At 33.0% G+C, this 23,921-nt stretch overlaps 1 protein-coding gene across 1 annotated transcript; it reads left to right on the top strand.

Moving 5' to 3' along the window:
- The first annotated feature begins 3,753 nt into the window (after positions 1–3,753).
- Positions 3,754–11,310, top strand: LOC110425882 (SUN domain-containing protein 2-like). Its single transcript, XM_021440956.2, has 2 exons — positions 3,754–4,738; positions 9,456–11,310. The coding sequence occupies exons 1-2, from the start codon at positions 4,040–4,042 to the stop codon at positions 9,759–9,761; spliced, it is 1,005 nt and encodes a 334-aa protein (XP_021296631.2). The 5' UTR covers positions 3,754–4,039; the 3' UTR covers positions 9,762–11,310.
- Positions 11,311–23,921: the final 12,611 nt, after the last annotated feature.

Here is a 23,921-nt window from a genome sequence, read left to right as displayed (position 1 = left end):
TTAGTTAGCTGTAGGAGGCATTGGTGTAGTCAAAATTTTCAGTTTTTATAAGACCTTAACTTTGGGAATTTCAATTTCAAAATTTTTTTTCTGGTTAGCCAACATATGGATGCAAATTAATTGGTCAAATCACCCCAAAATCGTGACTCTTTGTTGTTGCTGGTGGCAGCAATGATGCTACTAATTCTTTTTTATGGTCAGCTAACATATGGAGCCCTTTCATATTCAATTTTCATAATTTTTGGATGCAAATGAGTCAAAAATTGTGACCTTTGTCTGTTAATCACCCACGTTTCCATCTTTCTTTGATCTTGGACAAAACAGTTAAATAGAGCCAACCCATACAGGTTAACTAGGACGCAATTTACAGTTACTATGGTGGTATTAATTAAACTCTTTCAAAATTTAAAATTTTAGCCAATAAGTGCAATTAATTGCACAAATTTAAGCTCCTTTCAAGTTGCCCAAATTTGTCAAAACCATGGCCTAAAACAACGGTTGGCAGCAACGGTACCAGCCATGATTTTGTGGCTATTGCACCACCATTCACCTTTGGCTGACAATCCTTCTTAGTACATTGGTTCCATGATTTTTTCAGAATTTTTCAAGGCCATTAGATGCCTTTTTGATACTGAAAACCGAATCACAACAACTGTTGGACAAAATCGAATTTTGCACCTTAAACTGCACAAAAATTTAATTTGTGCATCTTATGCACTTCTTAATCTAACCAAATCAAGACACTAAAACTTAGATTAGTATATCCAAAATTAAAATTTAAAATTCACTAATTAAATCTATCTAGAAAATTGAAACAATTCCAAAATAGATTTTAAAAATTTTAAATCCTTACCAGCTTGAACTCGAACATATAAATGTTGAATCAACAACAATGAAACATCATTTATATTATGACGAGCCAAGAGAGGCTCTAACGCCATTACTAAAACGGCATGAAACTCAGAGATAACAATTATCATACGCTGCAGAAATTAAAATTTAACGTACCATGCCATGCCACCACCAATGGATTCCATTGGTGATTTTAATACAAACAAAATTTAAAAGGAGTAATAAAAAATGTTACCTAGCCAAGTGATGTCGTAATCACGATGGCAAATCCTCTTTATTGAGAGAAGATACAACACTACTCTTGTTTCCACTCAAACTCGTGAACACCACAAAGGGTGAAAGAACCCAAGCCATCCAAGCATTTTGCCTTCAATGGTATCCACACAATTGCACTTGAACCTTCAATAAGGTAGGAGCTTTTAATTACTCTCTGTTCTAGTAGAGTGGACAACAATTGTTCTTTTCTTCACACATATTATAGGTCAAACCACTCTAGAGAACTTCATCATAAGAATTTTCTCTCAAACACGAGAGGCAGCCAATTTTTTTTTTTTTTGGTTTTGACAACTAAAGTTTCATAGTCATATGTTTTTATACCTAGATTAAACAACTCCCATAATTGCAACTAAGGGTCCAATATTCTAACCCATTATAATATTGGCCCAATACTTAATTAAACCTTTTTAATTTAGCCCTTGAAAATTAAAATCAAATTAATTTCCTTTGTCATGTTTGCAATTAAGGTTCTAATATTATAACTATTTATAATATTGACCTTACACTTAATTAAACTATTTTAATTAAGTTCTTAGATGTTAAAACCTAAAGTATGATTTAAGTCCAACGTAGATAATCACACTCCCAATTTAATTCATAATAAAACTTTTGTGTGTGATCCATTAGATTCCTAATAAGTTGGCAATGGAATGAAATTGTAATATTAATCGCTTAATTCAATTCTATAGTTCAAGATTGACATCTAACAATGTATTATGGCCACCTAATTGTTAAGAAAGTCAAGTATCCTTTGACAACCTTTTAGTATACAGTCTATCAATATTATTCATTCCATCATCATATATTTTAGAGATGACAAGAGCATGGTATAGTTTCTACGCTTATTAACCTCCATATTGATTCCTATAGTTAGATCATTAGCTTTTTAGAGACTTATGAAACTCTTTTCATAATCTCCAAGTCGCCTTGACTAAGGACTTCAATAAGCTAATGTCAACTAAGAATTGATAGGATATGTCTCCTTAAATCACTTAAGGTAATAATTCTTATCTTGACCATTTATTTGCCTTCATATGTTTCATGCTATATCTAAAAATATCTTGTTTTGGCATATTTGGTTAGGTACTAGTGGGGATGAAACCAAAGCATAACATTGCACACATAAGACAGCTTGGTGTCTCAAGTTTAGGTAGTATTTATACAACTAACACATGAAAAGTATTGTATAAACACTTAGGTGAAATATTAAATGCACTTCTCATGGCGAGTTATGTTCAGTAAACTTGCTTTTCTAGGCAAGCACCTACATTTTAGATCCAAGTATATTTATACTTCAACCAATGAGAATGGTTGCTTACTTCTCAAGTAAGAAAAAAAGAATGTATTAGTCTTTAGGCATCATTGACGTGCAGTCTCAACGATACATCGATAAAGAATATTTAGAGATTATATTTTGATGCATAGGGATTTCATAATTGCAACTCATTATAATTCCCCTACAAAGCATATTAATTTCATATAACACATTATAATTAATGTCTTATTGATGAAGGAAAACTTCTGATAATTTAATATTAATGATATTATTGCATGATTGGAATCAAACCTTAATCTATCACCATCTAATTTTGCATAAGGCCAAGATCGAGCATCACTTTTTTTTTGAAAACCAATAATTTGTCTTCTTCTACTTTTGATTGAAGTTCACGAAGGCCATTTTGTCCTTTCTTCTACCAATTTTGAAAAGAAAGGACCAATTTGTTGCCGTACCCTCCTTTCTCCTCCCATCTCAACGATTTATCTCTTTTCCAATCTTTTACCTCTACCTATTTCTCTCTCATCTCTCTCCAAAATATCCTTAAAACTCAAAAGAATTGAAATATTGTAAAATAACTTAAAAACTCTAAGATTAAGTGTTATTGTCACGGGTCATTACCTTCTCCTAATAAAACTAACTTGATAGAGTGTGCAATACCATACTTACAGGTTTTCCAAGATCTTCTACTTTCTCAATGTGAGATTAATTCTTTTGAAATGCTTGATATGGCATTATTTCTTGCCAAATTCGACAATGTCCTCGCATTGTTGGCCACCCTACTTGCCTCCCCTTTGGAGGTGCTTGGCGTTGGTAGATTCTTGATTAAGTTTGCTCTGATACAACTATATTACCCAAAATACATATATACTTCCTAAATGCGATAAAGTTTTTGTCTCTACCATTACCATTGCATTTGTTATGCTTCAAATATCACAGAAAGTTACGAAGCCCACTTAAAAGTTACAAAACAAAAAGAAACGGCTGACAAGTGGACAACAACTCATGTTAACTTGGACCGGTGGGGCCCAAAATCCAAACGCCACGATTTCCGAAAATCATTTGAAAACACAGAAGCGCTCGAAAGTACCTCTCGCTGACGGTTAAAATTCCTTCTTCCCTAATTTCTCGATCCCTTCCGAAAACCAGACCCACTTAGGGTTTTATAATTCGTTTTCAATCCTGTTCTGGGGTTTAAATTTCGATTCTTTGGGGTTGATTGGATTCGAAACGACAATGTCGGCATCTAACGTCTCCATCTCTGCCACCCCGCGGCGGTGGCTCGCCGTCGGCCTGTTGTCGTCGGCGAGAAGAAGTCGAGCATCGAGTTATTGACCGCCGAACCGAACCCTAATGGATTAACATTGGGGATGATAAAGCCGGTGCCGCTGCCACTGCCGGTCACAGCAGAGATCTGAGCCACCACTCCGTCCGTGGCGAGGCGTCGAAGGACACGGTGCAAGCAAGAAAAGCCGCCTTGGGTCAAAATTCGAACGCTACGCTGCGGCGGACACGGAAAGGAGTGCTCAACAAGACTGAGAAACCCTGGTGGTTGACTGTTGTTAGTATCGTTACTAAGAATTTAGTGCTTTTGCTTGTTTGTTTGGGTTAGTTCAGATTATTTGGAGATTGGCTATGAACAGTGGGGAGGCTAGTCGGGTTGGGACACAGATGGGATTAACTGAATTTGAGGGCAGGGTTGCTGAGGTTGAGAGTTTTTTGAAGACTACGGCGAAAATGATTCAGGTTCAGGTAGAGGTTGTTGATCGGAAAATTGAAAATGATATTGGTGGGTTAAGGAGAGAATTGAATGAGAGAATTGATGATCAAATTGGGGCAGTGGAGAGTTCATTGAAGAAATTGGAAGAAAAGAGTGAGGGATTGGATAAGTCCTTAAGTGAATTGAAGAGTTCGAATTTGTTGACAAAGGAAGAGTTTGACAAGTTGTATGAAAAACTGATAAAAGAGAAGGGTGAAAATGGTGACAATGAAAATGCAGTGAGTTTGAGTGATCTAGGAGCCTATGCAAGAGAGATTGTTAAGAATGAGATTGAGAAGCATGCCTCAGACGGGCTTGCGAGGGCTGATTATGCTTTGTTTTCGGGTGGGGGAAAGGTTGTTATGCATTCCGAGCCCTTACTTGTTGGAAAGGGTAGCAACTGGTTTTTGAAAAGTAGTCAAAATGGGGTTCATCGTGATGCAGACAAGATGTTGAAGCCAAGTTTTGGAGAGCCAGGACAGTGCTTTCCATTGAAAGGAAGCAACGGGTTTGTTCAGATCAAACTCCGCACAGCTATTATTCCGGAGGCTATTACTTTGGAACATGTTGCCAAGGTAATGTTTTCATTATGATTACATTGTTGTAAACTTGTTAACTATTTATTGTTCTACTTATGTTGATGCCTTAATTTTTGGTTTGGTTTGTGATGAAATGTCCAATTAGACTTCAGTTTCTTTAGATATGGAGCCTGAAGCTCTAACATAAGATTCATAGGCTGTGAATATTCGAACTCGAGCTCCAATAGCAAGTCTTTTTAGCTAAATAATTTACAAGTGATATGAGTTATAGCTCTATTCTCAACTCTTGATCTTCTATAACAGTCTGCTTCTTACTTCTTCAAGACCCTATTTTTCCACTAACTACTAGGTTATAACTTTTAATAGACTTCTTATAATTAGAAGATCTAGCTGAATTTGCCTTTTAATAGGCCCTAGTTTGACGGTGGAAACAATACTTATAAAGTTGGATTACATGGAACTTATGGAATCAAAGAAAAAAGCATAAACAAACATAATACTTGGATCTCATTTTAAATCTGAATTGTCTTAGTAGTCTGTTATAACACCCTACTCAACCCTGTGTCCTACCTCTGAAAATAAATAGATAAATATTTGTGTATTATTTTTTCCTGTATATGTATATAATGAGGTTTAGTATTCTTTCCTTTCCTTTAATATTGGTTTCAGGCAGAGAGAAATAGGTTAATAATACAATGCTGAGGCTTGATTGAAGAATATTTGTCAGATGAGAACTAATTAATTCATTAATATTTATTTTAACAGAGGCACACTTTTGGAAGTAGTGGGTGAAGATATAGATATTTGTAGCATTGCTAGATTTGCATTGGGTAAAGAGAGCAAGTGCCACTTTTACAGATAGAAAAAATTGGATAGCTAGGACGGGACACTTGATGGTTTGTTTTTCTTCTATATCTCATTTTTAGTTTTCACTAGGCATTTGCAACCTGATAAGATATTATCAGTTACTTTGAGAACAAAAACATCCTTTTACTAGAATATTATTTAAGTGGTTAAGATTGCCTAAACGCCTTGTTAGTTTTTGTCCTTTTTTTTTTTAATTTACAACATCAAACTTGAAGTTGCATTATTAATTCTTGTTAACTTGTTTGTCTTGTTGTTTGCCTATCTTGACTAAACAAGCATTTTATAAGGAACTAAATACGCATTTTAAATTTAGAATAAGAAAAGGTTGCATTTGGATGAAGTCATCTTTGCATCTTTGATCTAAGTGCATCTTGTGGTGAGGCATAATGGGTGATGGACTGCCAAATTTGTAATTTACCTTAGTCACTCGATTAATGAATGGAAAAATCATTCTTTGTTGAAATTTCCATCTATCATTCTTGATGCCTAAATTAGGATGACTTGCCTCTTTCTCTTTCTTTCTTTCTTTATATATATATAATATATGACTTGGTTTCATTTAGCATTGCCTGTCTCATAATTTTAAGATAATAGCTTCCAAACATATTGTTGAAAATGTTGAAACATTGAGCCAAACAAACTAATATGACAGCAAGAACTTTCACAAGAAATATAGCCAAATATGCAACAAGAAATAATAGGCATGAAAAATAAAAGCAACAAGAACATTGGGATTTATGTGGTTTGGCTTTAACCCTATTGTCCATGGGCAAAGGCAACGAGGAATTTTCACTATAGTTAAAACAGGATGAAGACTACAAGTTTTGGTTCCTAGAACTCACCTGTGGATATTATACACCCCACAACCTAAGAGCAAGAGCTCTTACATATCTCTAAACTCCCTAAACTCTTTCTTGTGAGAAGCAAAAAAGAAAACAAAATGGAATTTGATTACTCTTTTTGACTTTTATACTTGTCATTTCTTGCAACTCTAAATATGTCATTAATGAAGGTAAAAATAAGGGCAAACAATGGCAAAGGGAAAAAAAAAACCAAGGGTAATGGAAGGAAAAAGAGAAAATGGTGGGCAGCACTGGAGTTGTCTTATTTTTCAAAGTCATTTACAAAAAATTTCAGATATATCACTTTGTTATATTGGATTTGAGAGTTAATGGGCTATATAATTATTTCTTATTTCGATTAATCCAATTAACAAATTTTCAATCTTATAATCGATATCGATTAATTGAAGGTCCATTTGGATCTGCAGTGTATTGCAGTGGGAGCCTCCTTCCACCGCATTGTACCACACATCCAAATGGGCATTTAGTCAAACAGAACGAGCTTGTGAAATTAATCGAATAGCTGAACAAATTGAATGGTTTTAATTGAATTCTTTGATTAATTGGATTTTGACCAAATAATGCTTAACCCTAGGAATAGTGTTGCCTGACCATTTTTTTTTCTTTTTCCTTGGTTTGTATCTTTGCCCTTGCCATTGTTTGTCTTTCTTTCTACCTTCATTAATGACAAGTTTTGGAGTTGCAAGCAATGGAAATGGCAAGTCAAGTAACAAAGGATGGACAACCTCAATTTGATTCGTTTTTGCTTCTTACAAGAAAGGGAAAAAAAGTGAGTTTAGGGAGTTTAGAAAATTTGAAGAGCCCTTGCTCTCGAGTTGTCTGGTGTAGTTAGGGATCACAAAATAACTTGTACTTGATTGGTTTTGCTCTAGTGTTTTTGTTTGAAATCAAGGGTGAGGTCGGGTTTTACTATAAAAAATGGGGAGAGTCAGTTTGGGTTTAGGGTTCCCCACCTCACCTCTCCGGGGGTATAGATAGAAATAATGTATTTTATATCTATAGATATATGTATATTATATTAATAAATTAATTATTTAATTCTAATTAGAGTGGTTAACTATAATACTATAATATATTTAAGGTAAGTAAGATGCAATTTACATTAAAAATAAAAATTTACATAACTATTAAACTAAAATAATATCATAAAAAAACCAATTTTGTGGCAGGGTGGAAGGGATGCGGGTTGTATATTTTTCTCAAGTCGGGGCAAGGTATTATAGTTGCTAACTTGGTGTGGGGGCGAGGCATTAAAGTTGATAACTTGGTGTTGGGGCAGGCAAAAAATCACCTTGCCCCATTTTATCTAGGTGAATTGTGAGCACCGATACTTGTTGTATGTTTATCTTATTTTGGCTATAGTGGAAATTTCTCATTTCCTTTACTTGTATACTTAGATTTAAAGTTGAACCATGTAAATTCTAGTGTTTCTGTTTCTTTTTATTTTTTGCATTATCTCTTGCTGCATATTTGAATATATTTCTGGTCAACTTTTTTGTTGTCATGTTAGCTTGCTTGGCTTGGTGTTAAGGAAAATCTGCAAAAGAAAAGCCAGCCCTTAGGATTTCGCTATACTCATCTCATAGCTAACGGGGCAATTATTGTTTTCTGCAGCAAGTATAATTTTTAATAGAATAATGTTTTATTGTTGCTTTATGTGCTTTATGTTTTTTGATTTTGAGCAAGATGTTGAGGTAAGTCTGTGGCAGACTGGCATGCTTGCAGTTTATTTAGTATAAATTTTTTTATGTTTTATTGTTGAGTGATTCTCTAATTGGCACATATAAAATTTTCATTTTCTTTTTAATTGTAAATTTGTTGGTTTTTTTGGATTACTACATTTATGTTTTATTTGTTCAGTGGTTGTCCCTTGTGGATTTTTGCAGTTTATTTTTTCAATTTCACATTTCTAATCTATTTTTTTACTTCTTTTTCCTAAAATTTAGAAATAAAAGATGATTTATTTATTTTCATTTGGAACTTTTTAGAAAATATTTGAAACCTATCTTGTGATTTGGCTGATAGAATGAAAGACTTACTGATGAGGTCATATAGAGTAGGATATGGTAGAGGTAATATTGAGGTGAAAAGAAGCAGCAATCCATTCAGAATAACAATGGTGGGTGGATAATGAATGTCTTCCTCCTATATGTAGAATTCTGTATATTTGTAGGAAGTTGATGATGAATCTTGACTTAAAGGAATCTAGCCTTTAGTTAAATCTCAACTAATGCGATTTTTATACTTGGAGTGCAATTCTGCAGCTGGATTTGCCACCTCACCTAATTTTCTCTGTATAGGCCCCACTGACATGCACCCCAAAGTGGTTGTCATCAAGGGAATGGCCTTCAGTTTAGCTATCAAAACTCACCTCAATTTGTAAAGGAGCTTACTGTTACTGTTACAGAACCTTTCTTCTGTAAATGTCTCAGTAATATAAACCCTAAAATGCTTGTCTACAAAATGTAGCCTTTATGCTAGCTATCAAAACTCCTGTAGTTTGTCTTCAGTCTCCCTTTTGGTGTCTCAAGGTTCATAATATGGAGCTCTGTACTCCCTATTTTTGTGGATGAAATGCCTATCCACAGTACTGTTTCTTTTTCTATTTGCAGTAAATCAGGATCCTATAAAGTAGAGACTGATGTCTTTTCTGTGTATATGCCCTGAATCTTTATTTGGGTCCTCAAATGGGTGTTTAATGCTTCAATCAGGCTGGTTCCCTCAAGATTTATGTAAAGCCACTTACCCTGCAAACATCTAGCTTCTAGGTTTTTTAATTTAATAAAAACATTTACTTTTTGCAAAGATGCAACCTTCTTATGATTGAGAGTATAGTTTTTGACAGTACGAAAATTTGAAGTCTGCATTTATCATCATTTATCAACGGTGCTTGCCTTTGCTATTAGCTACTTTTTTCCAGCAAAAATAAATGAAGGGCTAATTTAAGAGAGTGCTCTTTCTGTTTCTGTTCTCTATCAACTTTATCGCAAGTGCTAAATGTGTTGCTCTTGTACTGTGAACAGAATGTGGCTTATGACAGATCGAGTGCACCCAAGGACTGCCGTGTCTCTGGCTGGCTGCAAGGTCGTGATCTTGATTCACCAGTTGATGGCTATAAGATGTTTCTTTTGGCAGAATTCGCGTATGACCTTGAGAAGAGTATCGCGCAGACCTTTGATGTATTGTATGCAGCAGGTGTTGGCGTTATTGACACGGTCAGACTGGATTTCTCTTCCAACCATGGGAGCCCCTCACATACCTGCATTTACCGTTTGAGGGTGCATGGTCATGAGCCTGATTCTATTTCAGTGGTGAAAATGCAGTCTTGAAGCATATCATACTTTGCCATCTGCTGCATTCCTCTTGTAATTGTTGTTTTTTGTCTCTGTATTTAATTACTTAGGTCATTGTACTCGCTAGATACGGACTTCTTACTGTGTTAAGATTTTCTTTTCTGTGTAGCAAATGAATGTGATCTACGTGTATGTTTTTAGTTAGGCTTTACTTGAATTAAGAACATTGATATGTATGAAGTTTGAACCAGAAACAGATGAGCTTTAGTCTCTCCTCCTGGAAGGAAAAGTTTGATAGAAAAAAGACAATTTGCTTTAGTCTTTTGGTTCATTGGGTCTTGGTTATGTTGTACAAAAGGCATCTTGTAGGTTGAAGATAGTGTGAAACACATAAATATTCAGTCTCACTCTAGTATCAATCGATACAATTTTTCTTATTGCATTTATTTATAAAGATGAGAGCATGGCTGCTCAACAAAGTGTTACTGAAGTGTAATGTACCCTGAAAAAAGGGGGTTGGAAATTCCTATCTCTGTTGGATGATTCCTTGTTTCATTGGACAGGGGACAGGTTTCTTCCACACTGCTGTGTCATGCAACCTATGAATTACAATAATACCATATGACATTTTTCATTGTGATTTTTTATATGCCCAAAACATGAGCAGAGACATCCATGTGTGGGTCTCGCAAGGGCGCACGATCAGTACTGCTGGCTCATGTGATGCAAGGGCCCTTTAGAAGTAACGTTATCATGAGTAATCTAATCAAAATCTAAAGCATAATGATTCTCAGCCACTTAAAATCATATAAAACGTATGCCAGTTGAGTGAAGACAGGATGACTAACTCTTAACTATCGGTGGAATTATGGTTATTTTCTTTATTTCTCGTATTTATAATTATAATGATCAAACAACTTTTCTTTATATATATATTAAAAAAATAAAGTTTGGGGAATATTAAATTCAAAAAAGTTGTAATCGTTTACCAAAAGTAGTTGATCACCGCATGATTGTAGATGCTCTAACACAAGCCAAAGTTCATAGCCAGAAAAGAAGAAAACAATGGCAGGCATGCTGCAAGCAGCTGGTGCTTCTCTTTCTGTTTCAAGTCTCGTAATAATGCTGGTGATTCTGCTCAACTCAACTTCATATGCAGCAGCAATAAGTGCTTCACTGAAGTCCCTCAACGGCACTGCCTCCGTCGCCGCCGACGACGACATGGAGGTGGAGTTCGTGATGGATTCCAATATCAATCGGATGCTAGCAGGAGGAAGCCCACATCCGATCGACGCCAGCCTAAACCCTGGCAAACCAGCTGGGAACTCCCTGCCTCCTAAGAACTCCCCAAAGAAAAATCAGCCCTGTGGTATCTACACTCGTGATTGCCACCGGTACAAGTAAGCCGAGCATATCCATTACCCTCCCAAATGGGAAAATAAAGCTTGAATTAGGGTCATCATTATTTCCTTAATTTTGTAATTTTCATTTCTGCTTCATTAATTTTGTATGCATGTAATTGAAATTGTCATGTACCTACCATTAGCCTCGCATCACATAAATAAATATTGCCACTTGTTTGATATGTTTTTCTAGGGAATTTAAGTAGTTTAGATTACTGAAAATCGTTATTATATTATAAAGGATAATTAAATAAATGTAATAAGAACATATTGTTAACTCTAATTATGTATTTATGTTATCAGAACAATACAATTTACCAAATTTATTAACATCAAAGTATATTACAATAAAAGAAGAATTAAACCTAACGAAGTTATGTTATATACTTGAAAGAAAATTATTAAATATTTCTTTATATACGATATTTATTGTTTCATTCGATCGTCCATCATCCTATGTGATAAAAAATTTCAATCCTTGATGCGAAGTAATTCTTAAAAAAGCAATATATAGTTGACCATGTGTGAAAATGGGTTTAGATAAGTATAAACCAACTTTATCAAGTGTTCAACTTTATTGAGTGTTTGACTTTGACTTTTGTTGATCGTCATATTATAAGATAATTTAATTGAAAATTATTTTCTATTAAAATTAAAAAATTATTTTTTATTTTTATTATTACTACTATTTTAAGAATGTTTGAATTCATTGTTAGCATGTATACAAGATATAATTTTGTCTTTTATAATGTTTGAAACCAATTGTGTAATGAGCAGTCTAGCACCATTGCATAATCTAGAGTCTAGTTAATATTTCTGAATAGCATAATTACACAACCTACTTTAAGATTGAGAATATGATAAGATATACTAGAAAGCTTGAGTTTAGGAATTTTGTTCTGCAAAACAATTCATGGTTTGACATTTGATATGTTGGATGAGAAATTGTATCATTGTTGTAGTATGTCTTCATTTCTCCTAGTACTAAGGTAAGAGTATATGTATTTATTAAATCAATTGTTTCATTGTAAAGGGTAACCAGAGCTATTTTTTTTTTGTTTTTTATGAAACGATCCAAATCCAACCACTGACTCAGTAACTTTTGGACTTAAACTACGTAGCTTTCAAAAGATTAAGCTCAAGTTGTTAGTAGTAGAGAACTTGGATTGTTATATAGATCTTAATAATCACATTTATATAAGATGTGAGATATTGGGTATCATAATCCCACTCACTCAAATCCTTGATGTCCTTATCAAAGCCACACATCACATCCACAAGACCAAGATCTCATTAGAGCAATGTGAAAGCTCACATTGGATCGGCGCAGACTCTGATACTATTTGTAACGACCCAAGTCCAACCACTGATCCAATAACTTTTTGGGCCTAAACCACGTGGTCCTCAAAAGCTTAAGCTCAAGTTGCTAGTAATAGTGAACTTGGATTGTTATATAGGTCTTACCAATCACATTCACATCAGATGTAGGATGTTGGGTATCACATTTTAGATACGCAATATCAATATAAAACTTTTCAAAATTATCATAAACTTCTTTTACAATATTTTTTATTAGATCATTCATATGTGGAAATAGTAAATCATTAGGTAGTTTAATTGAATACGAATCATCTTTGTTTTCATGTATAGTTGTTTTTGAATTTCCATCACCTATATTTAATAATTATATTCCAAATGCCTCAATTTCATTCTTTGATTGTTCATCTAAATCATTTTGTTGTAATCTTATTTTTTTTAATGAAATACTTTGCATTGAGTCCATAATGACGATTGATTTATTGTAGCATGTTGTGTGCTTTGCTTATGTGATGTGAAATGTGTTCAAAATTAAATGCAAAATACAAACAAAGACTACATGCAAGTGTACATAATCGCAACAAGTAATATGGTGATAAGTTGAGTTTGTCGATCTCTCGAGAGGTTGGTTTGCTGGTTGTTGCTAATTACTAAAATTAAAACAAGCTAATTTTATCCAAGCACCACATTTTGAAAAATGATTGAAAAGTAATATAATTAACTAATTCTAATGTAAAAAGTGCGAATAACAAATTGAGGTGGAAGTAATGGTTTAATAATCTATGATTATGGTATCATTTAATATTTCACTTGGAATGGTGTTTTCTTAATTACTTAATCTTAATGGAAATTGATGCTAATATAAAATCCTAAAGTATGTGTAATTCTCCATCGAGATATTAGATAATTATCTAATTTAACTGAATTGTTATATGTCTATAAGAAACAACTAAATTAAGTTCTTTAATCCAAGGTTCTAAAAATTGACTATATGTGACAACTAGGCTTATGCCTACCTTAATAGCACATCAAAACACTTAAATTCAATTCTAAGTGTACTGAATACAGATTACCCCAATCAAGGTTTAAGTTAGACTAACTCTTTCAAGTATCATCTAAATACCTAAGCACATTAAAATGGTGAACAAGCAAATAAAAGGGCAATAAATATAGATTTGGGTAAACATCATTGTTTCCATAGAAAATAAGTAATAAACTAACACAATATACAAGCTACATATTAAAATCCACCATAACCCTAGATTAAGAGTTCTAGCTTAACATATTTAGTATACAAACACAAATCTCAGCAAAATGAAGCATTTTTACAAAAAGAGTTAGAGAGAGAAAATAAATCTAAAGTGAAAAATTCTCTAGAGCAGCTTTTTGATCCTTCAATCTCTTGATTTTCTATTCTTTTCCTTCTTTGGTTCCAACCTCTTTTTTTCCCAAATTAGTGTTTGAATCCTCCTCTTTTCTAAGTCGAAAAAAAAATTGTATTTATACCCTCTGTATTGGCTGTTTGATGTAAAATCGAATGGCCACTAACGTGCAGATTCATGTGTTGGCCCAAAGGCTAGCGCCTAACTGCCAAGCTACTGTCCACACAGCATGCCATCTACTATAATCAGTCAAATTTCTCTACATTTTTGGCCATGATCCCTTTTGAACTAGATGAAGTACTAAACATTAAAGTTGTAGCTCTTTCTTTTATCTTTCCATAGGTCTAAGAATCGTGTCAATTCGAGTTTTGTAGCTCAAGATATGCTTCGAATACTGCAGCATGATCTAAGGTCAACTTAAGCAAAAATGCATAATCTTTAGCAAATTTAACTTCCATGCTCTTTTGCACATTCACCAACATATAGCACAATCAATAGAAGGTACAACCAAGACTTAATAATATGAAAATAGACTCAAATTAATTAATTAAACTATAACATGCATAACGTAAATCCTAAGAAAAAAAATGTAAAAACAAGGCTAAATTAATGAAAGATAAGAGGACATTAGTCATTTTTAAGCTCTAAAAATTCAAGATAACTCTATAAAATAGGGTTATTATAACATTGATAGTTGTTCTTGTGCCACCTTTAAGAATGGGTAAAATTTGTTTAAAGTTCCTCCTAACAATACTGTTTTTCCTTCAAAAGGTTTAAGTTTAATTTCAGACAAATCATCATACATAATATCTCTTAAACTTTTGCCTAAAGCTTGAAAACAATATCTATGAATTATAGGAGCGTCATCTTAAACAATTAAAGTACATGCTTGAACTGATCTAACAAGTTGAGTTCCTTTCTTTATTTGACGTATGGAGCACTGGTTAACAGTAAAATGAATTTTGAACCTTAATGCTAAGACCTGTCCTTAACATATACATATTCGTCCAAGGACAAGGACCTATACACTTATTTGTACAAATATCCTCTTACTATTCAAATCTCATTAACAACACATGAAATCCAACAAAACAAGGAATCCAACAAAATAAGTATTCCCCCTCTAAGCCATGGGTGGACCCACGTACAGGGGAGTGGTGTCACATGACACCACTCAATTAAAAAAATTTTTATTTATTATATTACTTATTTAGAGTTTTATATATTTAATAATACTAATGAATCATTAATTTTTTTACAATTTTGTAGAGAGTGGGGTCAAAAAGTAAATTTTATTAAAAAATTTATATATTAATAATATCTAAATATTCTTTTAAAAAATAATATTTAAATATTATCAAAAAATAGATTTACCAAAATACAATTTATATATTAATATTTACATATTACATGGAAAGACAAAAAAATTTCCTTCTATAATTTAAAATTTTATTAAAAAAAGTTAAAACTTAAATTACTCTCCATTTCAAAAAATTCAAATCCTACTTTTATGACTTGCAATGATATTTCTTCTTCTCAGTTATTGGCTATGTTTTCTCTCTCAAAACAATTCAACTATACTTCAATTGTAAGTAATTTTTAACCCAAATTAAGTTTTTAAATACTTCATATCTAAATATTTTGTAATTAATTTGATAGTTTGGGTTCATAATTATAATCTAGCTAATAGATTATAATATTGGATGTCAAATAATATCTTGAAATTATGAGTCTTTTTTTTGTAGATATTGATTTTTTATTTTTTATATTTAACTTTATGTGGTTTATGGATGTTTATATTTAGTTTTGATAAATGAATAGAAAATTGTCATATTATTAGTTGTTGAACTTGATAATTTGCTATGTAAGTTCATATTTTATTTAATTCTAATATTTTAGTTTATGCTAATCAGTCGTAATTTTTAACAAGTTTTTATAATTTAGCTAAATAAGCCATGGAAAGAAATTTTAAAAGAAAAAAAATTATCTCACAAGACTCAGATCTTGAGCAACAACAGTAAAATTCTACTATGATCGTACTTAATAATCTTCTAAGTAAAGTTGTATTGAATTTGATCCAAGTACTCTCTTGGTAGACCCTGGATTGAGAAAAAAATTTTTTTTAGTATCATTCTAATGATCAGGATGAAATTAGAATAGCATATTTGTAGAAAAAGCCATGTCAACCTTGTGACCATAAGTTCCTCAAAGAATTATTTGTGGGGCTCGTCATCGATTTAATTCTTCTTGGTTTAATGACTATGGTAGCCGGTTAAAGTAGAGCATACAAAAAGATACTGCATTTTGCTTGTGTTGTTATTTATTCAAAAATGAAATCAGAAAGTAAGGGGGAGGTGATTCTTTTGTAACTGAAGGTTTCACAAGTTGAAACAAGAAAGAAAGAAGAAAGAAAGATTAGGTACTCATGTTGGCAATTACAATAGTGCACATAATAAAGCTTTAAAAAAATTCCAAGGTTTGATGAAACATAAACAACATACTAATGTAGCATTTTCTAGGCAAATTGAACAAGGTAAAAGAGATTATAGAACTCGCTTGATTACATTGCATTAGGTTTTTTTTGCTCCAAGAGTTACCTTTGCGAGGACACAATGAATTTGAAAACTCAAAGAATAGAGAAAATTTTCTTGAGCGTTTGCCATTTTTAGCTGATTATGATGATGAAGTGAATAAGTTTGTTTTGGAACATTCTTAAGAGAATCTTAAATTGGTGTCCCTTAAAATTCAGAATGATATTGTGAATGAAGCTTCAAGTGAGACTAAATTATCAATCATTAAAGATCTTGGAAATGAATTGTTTGGGATATTAGTTGATGAGGCATGATGAGGCGCGAGATGTATCAAGCAAAGAACAGTGGATGTTGTCTTACATTATGTAGATAAAAGAGGCTTGGTAACATAATGATTTCTTAGTTTTGCTCATGTTATGGATACAAGTGCTAGATCACTTAAAGTAATAATTGAAGCAATGTTTTCTAAGCATGGGTTAAGCTCGTCAAAATTTTGTGGACAAGGCTTTGATGGAGCTAATAATATACGAGATGAATTTAATGGCTTAAAAACTTTAATTATGTGAGAAAATGAATCAGTTTACTATATTCACTGTTAACATTTTCCTTTACCATTTGACCATCATCATCTGAAGACTCATTTTCCTTGATTAATGTGAATTAAATTGAATTTTTTTTTAGAATTTTGTATTTCTTGTACTCCCTGCTAACATTTGAAATGAATATATTTAAACAATAATATTAAAATTAATTAATATGTATTAAAATTATATTAATTTTATTATACAACAAAAACAATACAAGTTGTAGTTGAAATTTATGAAAAATGAGTATAAATGTCAAAATTCATCTAAAAGCTACATAAATCCAATAGTTACAAAGAAAGAAATTACTGTTCCCCATTGTCAATTGGTTGTTTCTCTTCCGCATCATTAAAAAAGGGCGGTTGTGGTTGTGGCTGTGGCTATGACTGTGCTTGCGACTATTGTGATAAAGACCTAATGCCAAGTGTCGGTTTACTATGAAGGAACTCTTGGAGGCTTGTTTGAATACCTAGCATTTGGGTATGCAATTGCTTCATTTCTACCTTCATTTCATGATAGCCCTAGATTTTAGAAAGAAAAGCTCACGTGACATCACTAGAAGGGGTCGAACCACAAGTAGACTCAAATGTCTTAATCGAAGCAAGTAGTTTAGTAGCCAATGTCTTGTTGCCAAACTTGTAGACGTGGGTTCGAGTGGTTTACACTTCGACCATGATGTCAAATCAAATTTCAATTGGGACAATGGATCTTGACTGTACTTCTGCAATAAAGTAGAAACATATGATTCTTACAAATAAAAGAAGAAATGAAATATTATTTAAATTGTTGAATAACATATACACATATAAAACTATATAACGAATATAAAACAAGTAATTTTTATTACTTATGCTCACAGTCTTTGACTTCTTGTCTAGAAACTCACTGACACCATTTTGTCGCTTATTCGTGTGCTCAAAGAGTTCGGAGAATGTCATTGGTTTTTGCAACACCTCGGACTACAATCACAATGATAGCAATCATCACAACAAATCCATCATCGACATAAGTCACCAATATAATGAATAAACCTAATATATTGAGAACACATAAAATAATCACCCAAACAATAAACACATCACATATATAAATCACAACAACATGTTTTCGCAATCTCAAACAACACAATGACAATAAAATGCTTTTCAGATTTGATGATACATAAGTTAAGAACACGTACCATTCCTTTTTTATGGATTGTGAAAGGTAAAGAACTACATGCGTGTTTAGATATGCTATCGCCTTTCTCTGTCAATCGATTTTCCCAAGCCTTCCAAGATTAGTGCTACCACTCTTCCATGGCCTAGGCTATATTGACAAGCTTATCCCAGACTTCAACAGTGATCTAAGGGTGCACTTTCCCTTTGGTTAAGAGGACATCATCTTCAACGCCTACCTCATTTTTTGCTTTATTATATTGGTCCCTTAATAGATTTTTCAACCAGCCCTTGCAAATTTTCTCCCATATTTTACGAACCATCGAAGCATCTATAGTGGCCCACATGAAACACTCTTACGTTAAAAATAAATATTTAAAAACCTAACTTTCCTTTAGAGGATAGAATGGTAAATTCTTAAGTAAGCTTATAAAATTTCTTGTTTTGAACATAAAACTTGAGTTTCTGCCTTTGAAAAATATTGCACTTGAAGTACTAAGTTGATTAGATAAGTGTCAAGGAGATATGAGTTAGAATGGACAAGTTTTCAAGTTGATCTTTACATTCTAGAGCAAAAGTATTGATAATCCTGAAAGAGATATTAATACTTGCTACTTAAAATGCTTTTAAAAAGGGTATTGAAGAATAAGTATCGATTCCCACTGAACAAATATTGATACTTGATGAACAAGTATAAATACTTGAAACCTAGAATAAAAGTATCGATACTTCTACCTTAAGTATAGATACTTGTCATCATTTTCACAAAAATAAAAAAGGGAAAATAGTATTTTCTCACCCAAAATTTACGTAAAAAGATACCTTAAACCCTTGTTAGCTTTATGTCGCCACTTTTTGCCATTTTCAACAACTTTCAACCCCTTTCTTGCTCTTTTTCTCTTAAAGGTCCCAATTTTTAAGGATTTTTAAGTTTATCTTGATTTATGAAAATAAAAAGGTAATGGTTCTACCTTTTAAACTTCAAACCTCTAATTTATGCTTTTTCAACAGATTTGTGTTTTTTTCTCCAAAGGTTTTGAACCCAAATTGATTTTACTACTTTTTAAGCTCATTAAGGTAAGGAAATGTTAGTTTTAAGCTTATGAATCATTAATCTATATTTGAATAGTAGATTAACTAATTAAACAGCTAGATTAAGCTAGTTTGGTTAAGGTTAATGATGGCTTAAACTCAAAATCAGAGATTCATAGTCTAAAATTTGTTTATGATTGTATGGTTATATATATAGGATCGAACGAAGCTCTAAGGATTTAGCTAGAGTGAGGACATAGTCTTTCCATTTTATAATAAGTCAACAACTAGATCGAGGTGGGTAGACGTGACGTTTTAAAACTATTTTGCTATGTATAAAACTAATTATTAGTCTCTATAAATGAAATGATTTAGTTTCAAGATGAACGAATGATGAGATAAAGGCTTTCTTGGGTCTTGTGGGTTATACCTATTTAGGCCTTTGGGCCAATCATGTCTTTAGATTAGGGATGTAACAAAAAATATATTAGTGTTATAGAAAAAATATATTAATATACAAAAAGGACTAATATTTCAACCTCTTGAAGACAACATGATACCTTAAATTTATGCCGCATGGCATCCTTCACCTTGATAAAAGCATGCCTCCATGTAGGCCAAAGCTCACAAAAGTTACTCATTATTATTCTAGTGATGGTTGGAGTTATTCTAGTCTCTGCAAAGTACTACAAAATTAATACATCTTTATTAGAATGCATTACTGAACTTAATTTGATGAATGAAATTAGTTAATTAGTAAAAATTACCTTTCTCCGATAGGATCGGAGGGCCCTTGGTCCTTAGATTATGGTGTAGAGTTTAGTGCATCAGCATTGGTAGTAGCAAAGTTACTGACCTCTGCCAATGCTGTAAGAGGTAACGACTCTAATAGTGGAGTGACTTGAGTAATTGATGATGTAGAGCTCGAAACAGACAATGGAATGGTTGTAGGTGGTGTAGAGGACAAATGTGGCATCGGTGTTGTGGTTGATGAAGGTAGCACAAGAGGTTATGCAGGTGAAGTATTTGTGCCACTCGATTGTCCTCGATGGCCTGCAGTAGTCTTGAACTTAACCATGGTGCAATACTTTATTAGTAGAGGAAAATAACCCATTATTAACAATTGTCAATAAATACAATGCATAATCATTGAATAATATATTCATATGAAAATAAAAAAGATGTGAATGTTAACAAGAATTCAGAACAAAATGACAAACGAATCACCATCAATAAGTTTTAATGTCAACATCTTTACATCATTAATAAGGAAAAAAAATTAATCATCAATCATTATCTGAACATGTGAACTCATTTTCTTTGTTGTCATCTTCATCATCATCGCTTTCATTATCATCGTTTTCTTCTACATCTTCATCTTTTCCTTCAAATCCTTTATTTGTTAAAAGCAACACAAGCATGTAAAACTAAGAACTAGCACAAACCATCAATCACACAAGTTATGAAGCAAAAATACTTAAGGTGGTTATGAGTGTGCCAAATTTAGTGATCTGGGGTGGAATCAATACTGGAAAGTGTGGGTTCAGTGGTAGAGGGGTTAGGTCACCAATGAGTCACGTTCGAGCAATGAGAATCAACGATGATAGGGTTTAGGAGTGTGGGTCGAGATGCTCGAGGCAGAGGGAGAGAGGGAAGAGAAAGGAAGCAAAAAAGGGAAATGGGAGGGAAAGAGCCATAGTGGGTTCATTAATTCGAAATATTGACGAAAATCTCATCGATGACAAAAGTGAGGCATTGTCAATAGAAATTTCATCGGTAATATTGATGAAAACTAAATGACTTTTTAAATACATATCTTTGATAGATTTCTACTGACACGTTATTCTATATTCTGACCACATATTCGGTCAACAATCTTGTAGGCAAATTTCATCTATATCTAAAATACCGACAAAAATAATCAATCATTATTTGTTACGTCATTCACTTTTAATGCGTGTCAAAGAATTATTGACCATTTATTGATAGATCTAATTTCATTGGTAATCTACGTCGATATTTCATCGACAACAAGTCAATCTCGTATCTGTTGGTATTTGTTGGTGAGCTGTCAAAAAATAAAAACAGAATGCTTCTGATGGAATCCATTTTGTTTGCAAAAGTCTATTGTCTAGTAGATGTTTCTTTGGGAAGAATTCAAGTATGACCTTGGAAAGAGTAATGTGTGGACTGTTGATGTACTGGAAGCAACAGGTGTTGGCGTTATTGACACGATTAGGCTAGATTTCTCCTCGAACCATGGAAGCCTTTTTCATACCTTCATTTACCGCTTGAAGGTGCATGGTCATGAGCCTAATGCTGTTTTAGTGGTGAAAATGCAATGTTGAAGCATATCATACTTTGCCATCTGTATTCCTTATGTAATTGTTGTGTTCTTTTGGTCTCTATATATAAATACTAAGGTCCTTGGACTTCTTATCGTGTTAAGATTTTCCTTTTTATGCAGCAAATGAATGTGATCTACTTGCATCTTTTAGTTAGGCTCTATTTGATTTAAGAACCAGTTGAACTAGAAATAGATGAGCTTTAGTCTCTTTCTAGCAGGAAAGTTTGATTGACCATGATGTTTGGTTTTGGTAGTCCAAGACTAGAATCTTTTTTTTCTTAAATGAGTATATTGGTCCTGTAGCTATTATGGTTTACATCAATTTGTAAGGCATTATATGTTTTGATTCATTAAGTCAGGTCTCATAGTTTTATTCTACAAAAGATATCTCGTAGGTTGAGGCTAATGTGAACATTTAAATATTCAGTCTTCCTTTGATATCTAATCGATGTGGGATTCACAACTCTTCTATGAGACCGTGACTAGGAATGTAAATGGGTAAGATACCGGACTCCAAATCAATTTAATTAAGAAAGCATATGAATCTTATTAAAATCCGAATAAAATCATAAAACATTAATTAAAACTGAATCATAATAATATAACATTATCTGTTAGTACTCGAACAACAACTTAAATAATTAAAAAGTATATAAAAAATAAATATTATATTTATTAATTTATAAAAAAGAGGTTCATTAAGATGACAAAGGTTGTGGTGAAAGTAAAGAAGATAACATTTGAATTTCACAAATTACAAATTTTTGAAACATTATATATTGGGTTTGGATTTAGAGTAACTAAGGCTGATATCTGAAACCTGTCTAAACCCAAATCGAGTATTAAAAACCTTGTCCAAATTTGTCCCTTAACTGAATATAAAATCTTCAAATCTTATATAATCGGATCGAATATCCGTAGATACTTGTATTGTAGCAACTCATTTATACCCCTAACCGTGACACTAAGCACGAGTCTCTAATAGAAAAAGAAGGAAAGAGAGAGAGATTTTCTTATTGCATTTATTTATAAAGATGGAAAGCACGATTGCTCAAGAAAGTGTTTCTGATCTGTAATGTACCATGAAAAAGGGAGTTGAAAACGCCTAGCCCTGCTGGATGATTCCTTGCTTCGTTGGATAAGGGGACATAGGTTTCTCCCAAATTCCAGAGTCATGCAAGCCACGAAATACTATAATACTATATAAGAAAATGAATTGTTGGTATCGGTTGTGACGATCAAACTCTATGGTTAGGGCGGGGACCGTGACCATGAAGCCTAGCTGGTCTAAGCCTTTAAAGGCCACGGAATGCCTTTGACCGGCTTGAGCGGCTAAAAGACTGTACATCCTATGATCTGAGCAGAAAAGAAAGTTTCAGATTGTTTTTAACTAATATTTATGTTCTCCCCTTTGTTGTTGCTTGGTTGACAGAAAGGAACAGCCTAGGACCAACAATTATTGCAAATTTCAAAATCAATGGAGCTGGTCAAATATAGGTTTGTGGAGCTGCTTGAGTGAGTTCAGAGGGGCTAAAGTTGAGTTAAATTTATTATGTTTTAAATTAAAGAGAAAGAAGAAAACCCATGCAAATGCATTCCTTATGAGAGACAACCTTGAATTCAATGAATATTAAATGAGGAAACAGCTAAGTTTAGACTAAAATAACAAATGGATGAATTGAATGGAAAAAGCCAAATATCATCCATTAGAAATCAGGGAAGGAACTCAGAAATTCTGCAACCATGCTTCCTCTACTTTGGGGATCTGTATGCTTCGATTTAAGGTATAGCTACCGACCGTGGGCATGGCATGGCTTGGCTTGGCTTGGCATGGCATGGCCTGTGTTGTTTGTCTTCTTTCGAAAACCGATATCCAATTGTGCAATCCTTATCCCTTTTGGACCAATAGAATTAATGCCTTGTTTTCTTATAGAAAAATTTATGTTTAATCAGTGATTTAACTCAAAGAAAGGGTTTAAAATTTTTGATCCAATGATTTGTATGACCAATAATTTGGGATTAACGTGCATAAGTACATGATTTTGGTTTAATATTAACAGTCAAGTACAAGTAGTATGATTATTACTTACATGTATTGCGACAATAGTGTTAATTTAAAATGAAATTTGATAAAAATTCAAAAATAATAATAATCTCGACATAACTTTACCTTTTTATTTTTAAAATTGTTTTGTACTCATTGGTACCGTTTCTATCTTTGGCTAAGTCTTTATGAGCAGAGTCAAAAGAATTCATTCCCTTTCCTTTAACCTCTTCCCAGAAATGTTGGAGTACCTCCTTTCCATTGTCCATGAACTTAACGTTTCTGCACATGTTGTCATTGTTTTCTACAACTGCAATAATAGACTCATATGGTTTAAACTACATCAGTTAGCCAACCTGATTGCACTTGTCATTGACCACATTCATTGCACCTAAAACA

The sequence above is a fragment of the Theobroma umbraticum genome, unplaced genomic scaffold, assembly GCF_002168275.2.
Source record: "Theobroma umbraticum cultivar Fairchild unplaced genomic scaffold, ASM216827v3 scaffold_12.1, whole genome shotgun sequence".
Taxonomy (NCBI): Eukaryota; Viridiplantae; Streptophyta; class Magnoliopsida; order Malvales; family Malvaceae; genus Theobroma; species Theobroma umbraticum.
This window is presented reverse-complemented; position numbering and strand designations above follow the sequence as displayed.

Coding starts and splice junctions, on each gene's coding strand:
- LOC110425882 (XM_021440956.2), top strand. CDS start 4,040: ATGAACAGTGGGGAGGCTAGTCGGGTTGGGACACAGATGGGATTAACT. Junction 4,739..9,455: donor CTTTGGAACATGTTGCCAAG/GTAATGTTTTCA, acceptor TACTGTGAACAG/AATGTGGCTTATGACAGATC.